This window comes from Patiria miniata, unplaced genomic scaffold (genome assembly GCF_015706575.1).
Source record: "Patiria miniata isolate m_02_andy unplaced genomic scaffold, ASM1570657v1 HiC_scaffold_22, whole genome shotgun sequence".
NCBI lineage: Eukaryota > Metazoa > Echinodermata > Asteroidea > Valvatida > Asterinidae > Patiria > Patiria miniata.
Window position 1 is genome coordinate 5,975,573 of NW_024037061.1, and position 12,836 is coordinate 5,988,408.

At 38.7% G+C, this 12,836-nt stretch overlaps 2 protein-coding genes across 4 annotated transcripts in view; one reads left to right on the forward strand and one right to left on the reverse strand.

Annotated features, from left to right (window-relative positions):
• Positions 1-5,653, forward strand: part of LOC119730824 (synaptotagmin-like protein 4) — an 85,113-nt gene extending 79,460 nt beyond the window's left edge. For all 3 annotated transcript variants that reach the window (XM_038203875.1, XM_038203877.1, XM_038203878.1), the window contains 3 exons: positions 235-482; positions 1,133-1,341; positions 1,625-5,653. In XM_038203875.1, the coding sequence (XP_038059803.1) occupies positions 235-482; positions 1,133-1,341; positions 1,625-1,776 (609 nt within the window). In that variant the 3' untranslated portion in view covers positions 1,777-5,653. The remainder of the gene's footprint in view (positions 1-234; positions 483-1,132; positions 1,342-1,624) is intronic.
• A 3,666-nt stretch (positions 5,654-9,319) lies between these two features.
• On the reverse strand, positions 9,320-10,992 carry LOC119730808 (beta-2 adrenergic receptor-like). Its single transcript, XM_038203839.1, has one exon. It carries the CDS (start codon positions 10,343-10,345, stop codon positions 9,398-9,400), a length of 948 nt encoding a protein of 315 aa, XP_038059767.1. The 5' UTR covers positions 10,346-10,992; the 3' UTR covers positions 9,320-9,397.
• Positions 10,993-12,836: the final 1,844 nt, after the last annotated feature.

Consider the following 12,836-nt stretch of genomic DNA (forward strand, 5'->3'; position numbering starts at 1 on the left):
GGTGTTTGTTTTTTTAAGAGAAAACTGGTTACGGATGTAAAACGGATACCATTTTTTGCTGTACTTTTTTGGTTAATATTGAAAAGCTGAAAACATAACAGGCTGTGTCATACATGTACAAGGCTGTAACTCATTGGGATTATAGGTTATTTAGATTGCAAGTTGTAACATCACTGAGGTTGAATTTTCCTAGCAAGTTTATTTAGGGTTTACTTTTATCTTTACATTTGCCAGTCCCAACCAGCAGAGGGCGCCGTTGCATACAAGGGTGACTTGACTGTCTCATTGATGTACTCGGATACAGTCGCACCTGAGGTGGAGGAAAAAGACTCCAAGAAGAAAAAGAAGAAAGATAAAAGCAAGAAGTTGGGCAAGAACCAGCAAGCAGCTGAAGGGAAGGGGCTGTTGTATGTCAAGATTATTGAAGCAAGGAACTTAGTCGGTGTGCGGATGGGTGGCTCATCCAACCCATTTATCAAAGGGTAAGTTTCATCCCTGCTGACAATTGGGAATGAATTTGCATCGGGATGATGTAAATCAATTTTAGGTTTGCCCTTAACCAACATATAAACACTGTATACTCAGTGTGTTGCCTCCCAAGTGAAAGGTGGGGAAAAAACACTTGAAGGGAAAAAAAAACACTTGAAAGATGGAAAAAATAAAATGAAGGTCGTGGGTGCGAGTCCCACCTGAGTGATTTGTTTCCAACTTTCACTTGGAGGGTAAGACACTGAGTATACAGTGTTTATACGTCAATGAAGGGCAAAACCTAATATTAATTGTGTCATTGTTATCCAAATTACAAAATTATTGTTTCTCTTCAGCATCTCATTTCAACCTGCAAGATACGTGTATGTTTCTGTTGAAAGTTTACACTGATATCAAACGAAAAATATATGTACGCATTTGGAGGCCTTTAAAACAATAACACATTGTTATTTAGAAAAAACTTCCTACTTAGATGTAAGCATGCATGTCTAAAAAGTACAAACTGCTAAGGCTTTGTCACCTTATGCAAAAGATGTTTGAAAATGTCAACAAATGGATAGCTAAGGCAAGGGCTTGTCCCCCAATGGATGTTTTTCTATATTGTGAATTGTTTGTATTAATTTTAGCTGTTTCATGTCTACAGCTATTTGGAGCCAGACAGGTCCAAAACAGGGAAACATAAAACAGCAGTACTGCGCGGAACTTGCAATCCTCGCTGGGACCATGTCATGAAGTTTGAGAATGTCTCTCTGAGGACGCTGAAGGAACGGTGCTTGGAATTGACGGTTTGGGACCATGAAACACTCTCATCTAACGAGTTCTTGGGTGGAGTAAGATTAAACTTAGGCACAGGTGAGTTTGTATTGATTGCTAGATTGACAAGGTATACAAGACAATGTGCTGCATCAATTAACGCCAGGTTATAAATGGTCAGTGAAAAACAAGGCATCGATTTGATGTATTATTAAATATTTTGATGCTTCTTCTTTTTCAATATAAAGATCTGATACAGCTGCTCAGCAAAAACAAAATAACGCAGCGTTGGCAGCTGAGAGCCAACAAGCAGTATACCTTGCATGACACTGTTGCTATACCTCCAAATGTCTGTATTGAATTGGCTTGTGTTTCATTACAGGTGAGTACCAGAGGAAACCAGCAACCTGGAATGATGCTACAGGAGAGGAGATGAAAGTATGGGAGCAGATGATGAAGGCTCCTGGGCGATGGCATGAGGCTACCATCGTACTCAGACCAAGTATGGTTAGTAGGTTGCAGTACATGCAATGATGCCTGTATCCAGACGTCACCATCTGCAACCACAGACTGTACTTTTGAATGAAGTATCTGTATTAACTGTTCAAGTAGCATGAGGTCCAGACCAATCCAAGCCTTCAATCACTAGTTGTACACTCATTGAGGCCCCCTTCAATGGCGTAAGCATTGTGCCAGGTATTCGGATAATCTGTCATTGGGCAGTCGTTTTGTGAAATTGCTGGCGCAGTGCTTTTGTCTGTGACTGACATCTGTGAATGTGCAGTGATAGCGTACTGGGATTGGTCTACATCTGACCAGGGACTCTGTAGATCAACAGGAGTTGTTGTGTGTAACCTAGCAGTTAAGAATGATAATTAAAGGACACTCATATTTCACTAGTCCATGTGAAAACGGGATTTTAAGCTATGCATGGGTGTAAAGGTACAATAAGGAACAAGTATTTGTGGACATGTACAAGCCAATCTCTTCTGTGAAGAAGTGTGGTTCTGAATAGGAACTGGAGGTGACAGTTTTTCTTGACGTTTCAGATAGTGTATTCAGTGGAATTAATCTCTTCTGTTTAGAAGTCCAGTTCTGATGAAAAGAAACTGCAGATGAGAATTTGTCCATCCTAAACGTAAAACAATTCTCACCTGCAGTTTCTTTTCATCAGAACTGGACTTCTAAACAGAAGAGATTAATTCCATGGTGTACTCACAAAATTATCTGTGTTCCTCCATGTACAGTATGGGGTGTGATCCAAGAAAGTTATTGTGTTGCTCTATGATGATGAAAGCATAGTTGACTGGTTCCCAGACCTTTCAATATATTCCAAACTTTTGAGAGGGGCAGGAACCAGTGTAGAAGTTCGAACCAGGGCAGAGTCCTACATGGAAATCAGTGTTTCACAGCATTCCAAAATCCCTAACAAATAAAAAAATGGGTGTGACATTTGTTTGAGAAGTTGGCGGGAGCTTGAGGTTTGCTGATGACTTGCAAACTTGATGACATACTGCTAGATTTCTATGCAAATGAGTGATATAAGAACCAGTAAGACGTGTTTGTGTGGCATTGGCTTAGTCATCAATCGGATGAGGGTACATGCATATTGTAGTCATCAAGGAATTACAAGATGTCAGCAGGACATGAAAAATGAAGAAATGTCAGCGGTTCCGAGAAGACTCTTATCAGCTATGTATTCTAAGCCTTGCTAACTGATGGGGTCAATGACTATCTGAATTGATAGCATCAATTTCAGTCTTTAAATGCTGCCTCCCGACGATTAACACTCTTGAAAATCATTCTGCTTGTGGTTTATTTGTAACTGTTCAACATTTCAAAAAAGTTCCAACAGTAATTTGAATACCCAAAGACTTAAAGAGTAAGGAGACTCCCTTGCCAATAACTGCCCATAGACTTACAGCTCTGAAGTATTTGTGCCACATGTTCTACCTGGCTAACAGAAGCAAATCACAATGTCTGTTCCCATTCAGATTCATGTGTGGTCTGTTTTATCAAGTAAACAGTACTTTTTAACACAATTCAAAACAATTCCAATCGTAATGAAACAGTAACAAAATAACACATGATTGGTAAGCACATGCCTATTATACATCAGCTATTATAAATCTATGTATTTAGTTATAGATAAATCAGGTTATAATTAGAATCTGTAAAAACAACTAAATGTATTTAATTGTTTATTTTGAAACATTATTAATTTGATTATTTTCAATTGGGTAAAGTTGAAATGCAGAAATGAACACAAAAAGTCTCTATGCATATAGTAATTTTTTGATAATTCAGCACTTTGATATCAGTCTATGCATGTGTAGCTGTTTACAATCTTTACTTGATTTAGAAGCAATAGATATGATTTTTATTCCAAGCAATTTCACACGGTTCAATAAGTGTTTTCAGGCCATTTTTTATTCAAAAGGCCGAATGACTTTTTTGATTACATTAAAGTGGCCTGTGTCTTTTACACATTATAGAGAAATATCTGATGCAACATCTGGAAGAGAGATTGAACTCTGTATGAGACATCTATGCATACATGATGCATGATCAACTACATTTATTGAGTTCACGCACCAGTCACTGTGAACCTCTTAAAAAAGGATGTCGGAATGTTTCGCATTATTAACAGTTACTTGGCATGTTTCTCCCCCTTGCCATAACTGGCATGATTCTTAATATAGAGGGTGACCCAAAAAAATGCAACCCCAAAACATTTGCCTTTTACATTGTAAAAAAAAAAGGATCGGTGAATGTTTATGTTTTGGGTATCCGATTAAAACTGAGAGCTCTTTCTTTTAAATACTGTAACAATCATGAAAATAACACTTTGGGTTGCTAAGAAAATGCCAGTTATGTAAGAGAAGTCATTTTTCATGCTGTACACACACAAAAATTACCACAGTAAGGGATTTTCACTGTACCCATTTAGTGCATGTCTTAATCCTTACAAACAACACGGCACATATTACAAGAGTACAAATGAATGTGATGAAAATACCTTTAGTATTTTCCACCTCAACAGGTATATCTTTTTAGTCCTATGTGAAACCTTTCATCATCATTAATATGTCAAACTATTAAATACATTACACAAAGGAAGGATCATTGCACAGTAGGCTTACAGTAAAATGTTTCACTGTGAGACATGACTACTTTGACACAATTGGCATTTTCTCAGCAACCCAAAATGTTATTTTCATGATTTTTTAATATTTGAAAGAGAAAGCTCCTAGCTTTAATCGATACCCAAAATATAAAAATCCACTAATCCTTTTTTTTTTAAAGGCAAATGTTTCAGGGTTGCATTTGTTTTGGGTCACCCTATATATTGATTTGTTTATTCTTAACAATAATACTAATGACAGGGATGCTGCATCTGTAGATTCATGTGGTGTATTTAGCTAGGATTGATCACCAATGGCCTTCTTTTAACTTATTTCTACCAACTGCATATTTTCTGGCCAATTTCACTTTGCGAGAGTGCCTTGAAGTAAGATATATCATGCTCTCCTTAACGTGAACAAAAACAGTCTTTGTTTTGGATTACTTATTTTCAAAGTATTGCGTAAAAGAACAAAAACTTTAAATTCCAATGTTTATCTCAGTTTTATCATAAAAACATAATAGTCTATTGTGCTACTTTTGTGTTTAATTGTATCATTAGCATTGTATATCAATTATGGAATCTAAAATATTTGCTCTTTTGCTTATTTTCTAGTTATTTATACTATTTTGCCTCAGTGAAATAACTGTTTCACTGAAACGTCTAAATTACAAATAATTTCAAATTTATATTTTCTAGAGGCCAGATGTTTACACCCCTACACAAAGTTCATGGCAGATAAAGATACAGTCCATGTATCTTTTATAGGTCGGCTCAGCATAACACAAAGTGATGTAACACTTTGAAAACTCTGCTCAGTTTATTCATATATTTGCACAGTGCATTGATGTAAATGCGCACTGTCTGTGTTGCCTTGATATATGTAGCTGCATTTCTATAAACCGTCAACCTCCCCCCCCCCCCCCCGACATCACAAACAGGAGCATGGGGCGTTACCATTAGGCAATTATGTAATATTTTTTCTGCATATCGGTAAGGGAATGTTTTGTCGTTTTTCATGATTAGTTCCTAACGTCTTTCAAGTACATGTAGTTTATTGGCAATTTCATGCATTTCCATCATCAAAATATATATCAATCATTTCACTCTATTTTTGTACATGTATTCCCGTGGTGTATTTATCATTCTTATTCAACTAATTCTATTAATTGTCTTTGCAAAATATTGCCGGTAAAAAAATATGTAAAGAAATCATATTAATATTGTTCTTGGGTATATAATGCGGAGGATGATTTTACACTGAATAAACTATTTATTGATAAAACAGCTTTGGGCGTTGGTGATTTGTTTAGGGGCGTTTGCGCAGTACTCATGAGTGTTTTCACGAGACGCTATAGGCCTATTGCGAATAAAGCCTCGTTTTAGGGAACTTTTAGTGTTCATTGCATTTTAGTAAAGCGTGTATACAATTAATAATACATGTAATTGGTTTATTAGCTTGAATTACTCCGTACGCACTAACAGGTCAACATTATTAATTCAGTACAGTAATTGCCACCAGGGTCAGTTGCGCACCATTAGGTGCGTTCAGATGACCAGCGAGTTAATACCAAAATCCATCGCCCTCGACGCCTTCAAGAAGAAAAATAAAAAGTATCCAAAAACCTAATCATACACTGCCAAGACAATTCAGTGGACAAGATTAACCAACTTGTTCTGCGAAGGTATGGACAATGATCACCACAATGACAATATTTGGTCAAAAGTGCACATGTTCAAGAAATTAAATTTTGAGAACATCAGTGGTTGTCTAAGGTTGGTTATGCTTGGCTTTTTTAACGCTCTGGCCATTTAAACTGGATAGGCATATCTTTTTATATTTTTTGTTTTGCAAGGATAAAATGCAGCCGACTGATGTTTCAAGATAGTGGTCATGTTTAACTTGATGAATATGCAGAAGCGGATTTAAGGGTTCATGGAGTGAATTTTTTGAGGAACATATTTTGTGCAACTTAAATGTATGAAAAATATTGGACATCCCTTTTTAGGTTAATTTTGTGGAAAACTACACTTGAAATATTTTTAAAAATTCCATGCTTTTTTAGACAAATGAGGGCAGAGGGCACTGATGTCATTTCAGGAAGACGCTGTTCAGTTTAGGGGTTTTCTGTTCAAATTGTGAACTCAAAATTTGCTCATTGAAAATAATTGAGAAAAGTTTGCACACTACATGTAGATGACGCAACAAATCACCCAAAAAAAAAGAACATTTACGACAGCGAAATATCCCGAATTCCGGCAACTTGTGGTGGTGTAATTGCCGTGTATTGAGGTTTCTGTCTGAAATGAAATCTCAAGAATACGGAAATTCGCATTAACTTAAATCCTGGCACCAAAATACCCTTGAAAATGGCACACGAAAATTGAAAATAGGATTTAATGGGACACAATGGTGCATTGCATTTTAGGGCTGCATTAAACAAAATGACATTGCATGGCCATGTAATTGACCAATGGTGGTTTTAAGGGGGAGCTTTAGCCCCGCAAAAAAATCTGGATCCGCCCTGCTAGACTCCCCCCCCCCCCCCCCCCCCCAAAAAAAAAAAATTGGCTCTAGAACCGCACCTGTAACTGACTCGGGCCCAGGGCCTCCCACAAAATGCTTACCAAACGCTTCCCGTTGGGGAAAAGTTGCTGCAAGTAGCTTGGCCAGAATGTGAAGATCAGCAATGTGAATTCTAGGTCTGCTCAGTTTGTATTCTGCACGTTTCTGGCATAATCCCTTACACTTACTCTATGCGATCGAAATATGTTCTATCCGACTGACACAAGGGACAGAATTGTTTACTCGGGAAGATCGAGAGTGTTCACTCAAGTTTCGACTGATTAAGTGATTCTTCTTGAAAGTACTTCAAACGAAAAATAGGGAGAATGATTGTGCCTTTCCAAAAACTGGAAATGTACCTGTAGTACTGTACGTTAATCCTGAATGTATGTTATTTTGACGCGATTTCTCGATTAAATATGGAAGTACGCAGTGTGTCCTTTTAAATCAACCGGGGACTTAAATCCCGGGCAATGGGGATATGTACTTAGAAACCAAAAAGGGCGGATTTTGAGGTATTTTGTTACTTTCCAACAACCAAAAAGTATTCATTAACACTGAAAAACAGAGGGGGAAAAGGTACAAAAGCTTTAATGCGCCGTTTTGATGTAAAGTGAAGGCGGGTAATTAAGTATACATTAAGACGTATACATTTGTATAATGAAAAGCGCCCCCAATGTAATGTGGTGTCCAGCAAGCACCCCCCTCCCCCTCCCCCCCCCCCTTACGTTTCGAATTTCCACGGCCGGGCAAATTTTGGATTTTAGACATGTACGCTAGCGAGGGGGGGGGGGGAGGGGTGCTGGATGTTACCGCTGGGGGAGAGAGGGGAGGGGATAGGGGGTGGGGCGGCCTGTGGCGTAGCTACGGGGGGGGGGGGGGCGGGGGGAGGTTGTTTTTGGGGGGGAGGCCACTGGAAATTTGCTAGTCCTTTTTAACGAACGGCCAAATTTTCACGAGTGCCCATTAGTGTCCGCTTTGAAGAGCGCCCAATAGAACGATAACGTCCAGCCCCCCCCCCCCTTCGAACCTTTTGATTTTACGGAGGCCAGGTGAAATTCGGCGCCCCCTCCCACTCCCCCTCCTCCCCCCCCCCCTCCTCCCCCAAACAAATGAGGATATTTTTCGACAACACTGTTGGTGTTATTGGATAGGTCAGTGGAGTAGAGATAATGGTTTGTCATAATTGGTCACCATTAAAGAAATTCTCACCATCTCAATTGGAAAACTGAAGTCCGCAACCCTCTCCCCGATCTTTTGCTGTAAATTTCTAGACATCATCGTTATGACATTGGACCGTTAAATTTTTAACATAACAAGTTGTATTGAAGTAATAATGAAAATATTTAACTGGATGAATTTGAGGCTACTCACCACAGGGATTCGAGCAACACTTTATGTGAGGAAATTCAGGGGGAAACCCGGGAAAGACTTTGGTGTTGGGTGGGCCTCCTAATTGCGTGATGCCTCCTGCAACTTGAATGGTAACGTTCGTCCGGAGATTACCAAAATCTAGTGTTTCACTACTGCTTCAAAGATCTAGGGCACAGAAAATCTACACCATGTCTTACGTTTGCGGTGAAAAATTAGTGTGAAGAAAACAAATGTTACATCTGACGCAGCAGCGACTTTTGAACGTTGCATGCATGTCCACATTCCAGCATTGAATACAACCATTTACTATCATTTGAAAATGAATGCTGCCTTTCATTGTATCAGCATTCAATTAAAGGAGACATTTAATTTCACTGTTTGAGCATTCTTTCGACAAATAAGTTCATTAAAATTCAAATATACGTCTATAGTCGTATTTCATTCAAGTTTAAACCAGTAGGCCTAGCAAGGGATAAATCACGAATTCAGTTTCATCAATTGTCGAACATTTTTCACATTTGCGCTCCAAATTCTGTGGTATGTGTTTTCAAATTCCTAATTACCTCCATTAAAGGCAGATATTTCGAGGAGAAATCAATTTTGTTAACGAGGTTTAACGTAATAGAAGTACATATCAAGATGAATGCAACTGGTACGGAGGGGCTGAATGATTACCTACGGGTAACAGGCATTTCAACTCTGCCTTCTAATTTTTAACAGGTTAAGTATTAATTAAAAGATAACAGTCAACGGGAAGAATCCAATTAAAACAAAAGGAAATAATTGAGAACGCAACGCATGGCACAAAAGCAACTCACACTCATGACAATTGTGAACTCACTCAAACAAGCCAATGAAGCCATATTTACAATGTAAATCGAATTATTTTTAAAATGGCATTGATTGCCCTTAAACGAAAAACAACCAAGACGCCATACAGCTACAAAATCATGTCCCGATGTGCTTGGTTGGTGTACAAAAATGCTATCGTTATAGTCTTGGCTGCAGGTACATTTTTCTTGGTAGCCGTGATGATCTGTGCAACAGAGTTGTTTACTTTTTGCACACTAGTAATACGTTTTGATCGCGCGTCAATGATTGTTCTGTGAGCGACACAACGACGCTGCCCATTGGTGAATTGTTTGTCGAAGTTCTTTTTTCCTCCAGTAATAGATGACCACATTCAACCAGCTGTTACTAAACAAAACGGCCTTCGAAATAACGTTATAAGCTTCTTGGAGGATGACTTGTTGAGTGTATAACACAAGCAGGATGATTGATGGAGTCCAACAGAGGACCACAGATCCTGTGATAATGAACACAGTGGTTGCTGATTTAGTACTCATTCTCTGTGGTGTATTCTGCTCCTCCATCGAACAGCTGATGTGTTGTTGGGCTGAAATGCGTCTTGCCTGACGTCTCGCTACGTGAAGAATGTACAGATAAATTACAAGAATTATAATGAGTGGGATTGCCAGAGAAATGATTGCTGTGTACTGATACACATCACGGAAAACATAGTTACAAATGAAGTAAGTCTCCTCTGTCACCGTAGCTGGTGTCACAAACCCAAAGAGAATAGCGGATTCTAGCAGTGAAAATGCCCATACCAGGGCTACAGTGATCTTGGATCTTCGTGGCGTCATGATGTCATGATAACGTAGTGAATGCACGATGGCTATAAACCGATCCACTGTCAACAGAAGAAGCGATAGGAAACTGATTTGTAGACAGCCTGGGTAAATTATTCCCCACAATGTGCAGAGAAAATCTCCCAACACCCACCGCTTGTTTGCAATTTCAATCTCATTCGGAAGAGCGCAGAAAAGTCCAATGCATAGATCGGCCATAGTGAGGGATGTCATATAGAGTTTGGTGGAGTCAGGAAGGGTGCTGAAGCGACGAAGAACAAACAGAGCGAAGGAGTTCAGAAGAACAATCAGAATGATGACGAGTATCATCAACACGTTAGCAAAAATAGTCAGCGATTCAGGTCCGTCCCAATGCCTTTCCGCAGGAAACACTGTCGTTGAATTCATGGCGAGTTTCCTCGGTAACCAAAAAGTTTGAAAAATGTTGACGTTGGCGCACTTGGCTGATCTCCGGTGTTTATTGTGAACTGATCTCGGGATTTCATTCACCGATATAACTTAGACCTTGCGATCATTTAATTGTCCACTTCTGTCCACTTTCAGTTTTATCCACAAGAAGTGCTTATATTAATTACCAACAGAACGAGGTTATAATTGAATCCACTTGGAGATAGCCAGGAATGGACTTGTTCCTCTGCCTTCTACCAATGCAATGACTGTTGCCCTGCATTCAACACATGGTTAGTTGTACGCTTTCGAAAAAAAACCTCTGTGGATGTCGTTGTCATGACAACGGTATTTTGATTAAATTATGAATATTTAGTAGACAAATTATTAAAGTCTTTGTTCAGAGAGACCTGAATAATTAAGCTTTGGGTAATTTGGGTGGATCGTAAATGACTCAATTCCGGTGAAACTGCAAACAAGTTATGATATTTAGAATGCCTACTTATCTTGGAAGTGTGTGACCAGAAATACTCTTCCAGTCTAAATTAGATTTAAACAGCATTTCTTTTGGGTTTTCCTGGCCATATTCAACAACATTTCAAATTACGCAATTTTCAAAATTCATATCAAAATAGGGTTTCGGTTTCAGAGATATTGCTTCAAATTTTGTTTTCGTGCACACACATTAATTCGTTCTCAGAATTCAAGTTCGGTTTTCAAGTCATTCTTCTCGAAAGGCTTTCAAGTAATCATCTTTAAGTTGAATTTCTACCCATCTATCTGCAATTTGTGCAATCACAGCAACAGTCTTCGAAGTGAGGAGTTTGTAGCAGATCGTTTTTTCTGCTTCGATGATGGCCCATCAATTTTAACTTTTAAGTGTTCGCTTCAATTTTTTTCACTAGGTTCACATTTTGTTATTGTAAATTGTTCATGTGTTACGTGTTGTCAAAGCGACATGTTTGCTTTTATTTGTCTTAATTTATTAATTAATTCCATCTCATCATTAATGTTCAATTCTTTTTCAAGTTGCAAGGTAGTCTCTCATCTCTGGAATGTCTGTTATACACTTTCAGCGTTCAGTGTTGCATTAAAGAGAGCCTCTCCCCATCTACAATACGGGTCACTCTCCTGAAGTGATGTTGCTGCCATCTTTATTTTCAAAACCCGTAGACAGAGAATTTGTTTGACCCAAGAACCAATTTACCATAAACATTTACTAGATGGAACGAATCCTGCATCAGTGGAACGTCGCTATACCGAACACCGCTATACCGAACATTGGCTCCCAATTTTTGTGTACAAAACCAACCGAACATTGTTGTTGAAAAACGTCAACAGAAGAGCGACAAGTGGCTATTATTTCTCCAAGGAATAGAAGGGGAAAGCCACCCATCGATGTAGGTAGTAAGCTCAAAAACTGTGTAATGACATAATTCAATAGTCGGCACGTGTTTGAAGTCGTCTTTCAGTAACTACCAGGGTGTGCAGGGTGAAGTTCTGAAGGGCGCTATTTATTGAAAAGTGAGAACCGGAGCACCGGCAGTTTAAAATCGCTATACCGAACGATCGCTATTACGAACATTTTTCTGTGGATCCCGCGATGTTTGTTATAGCGGCGTTCCACTGGTATGTAATTTCATAATTATAAAGGAAATTACGAAATACCAACGGACTTCAATGCACACTTTTGACAAAATGTTTGCCAAATGAAACCAAATTCTTGATCAACTACTTACTAAATAATACTAGCTTGGACGAAATTGAATGAATTAAATGACCATTTGTATTATTCTTTTTCTTATGTATTTTTTTGTTCGGCCAATTAAACAATTAAACAAGTCATACAGTCATACTACGCGAGGCGCGTTTTCGATTTTCAATGGACCTTTTGATGTAGGCTACTCAGTTTAGCATTTTGCCGTGTCCTGCTTACAATTATGAGAGTCATGCAAGAGAACGTATTCCCAACATAAGAATACACGTCCATGTCAACAAACTGTAACGGCATTTCAACTTGGGCCTATATTAAATGTACTTTAAAATTGCTTGAGAAGAGACCAACTGACATCCGCGTCTCCGTCATGTCTTGGATGCCGACACTTGTAACGGTAATGAACACGTCATTGTAGCGGACTTGTGCTGCGTCCTTGTACATGTATACATTATTGATTAATGATGGACATTTACGTTGGAAACTACCGTTCACGAAATTTATGCCGATCTTCCAAATGAGCATTTCCCCTCTATTACCATTACCATTTATTACCACGCTTCCCTGGGGTTTTAACAATGAAGGTAAAACCTTATGAAGGCTATTAAGTGTAATGGCCGCATGCTATGGATGCATTAACTATTTGGCAGCTGAAAATGACGACAAACTGCACTTTTGCAACTTACAGTCTGGTAATATAGAGGCGACCCTGCACTGTGTCCTTGTTTTAATTTCCAGAGTTATTAGAACTATAACCGTAGAGCTGCAATGGATATT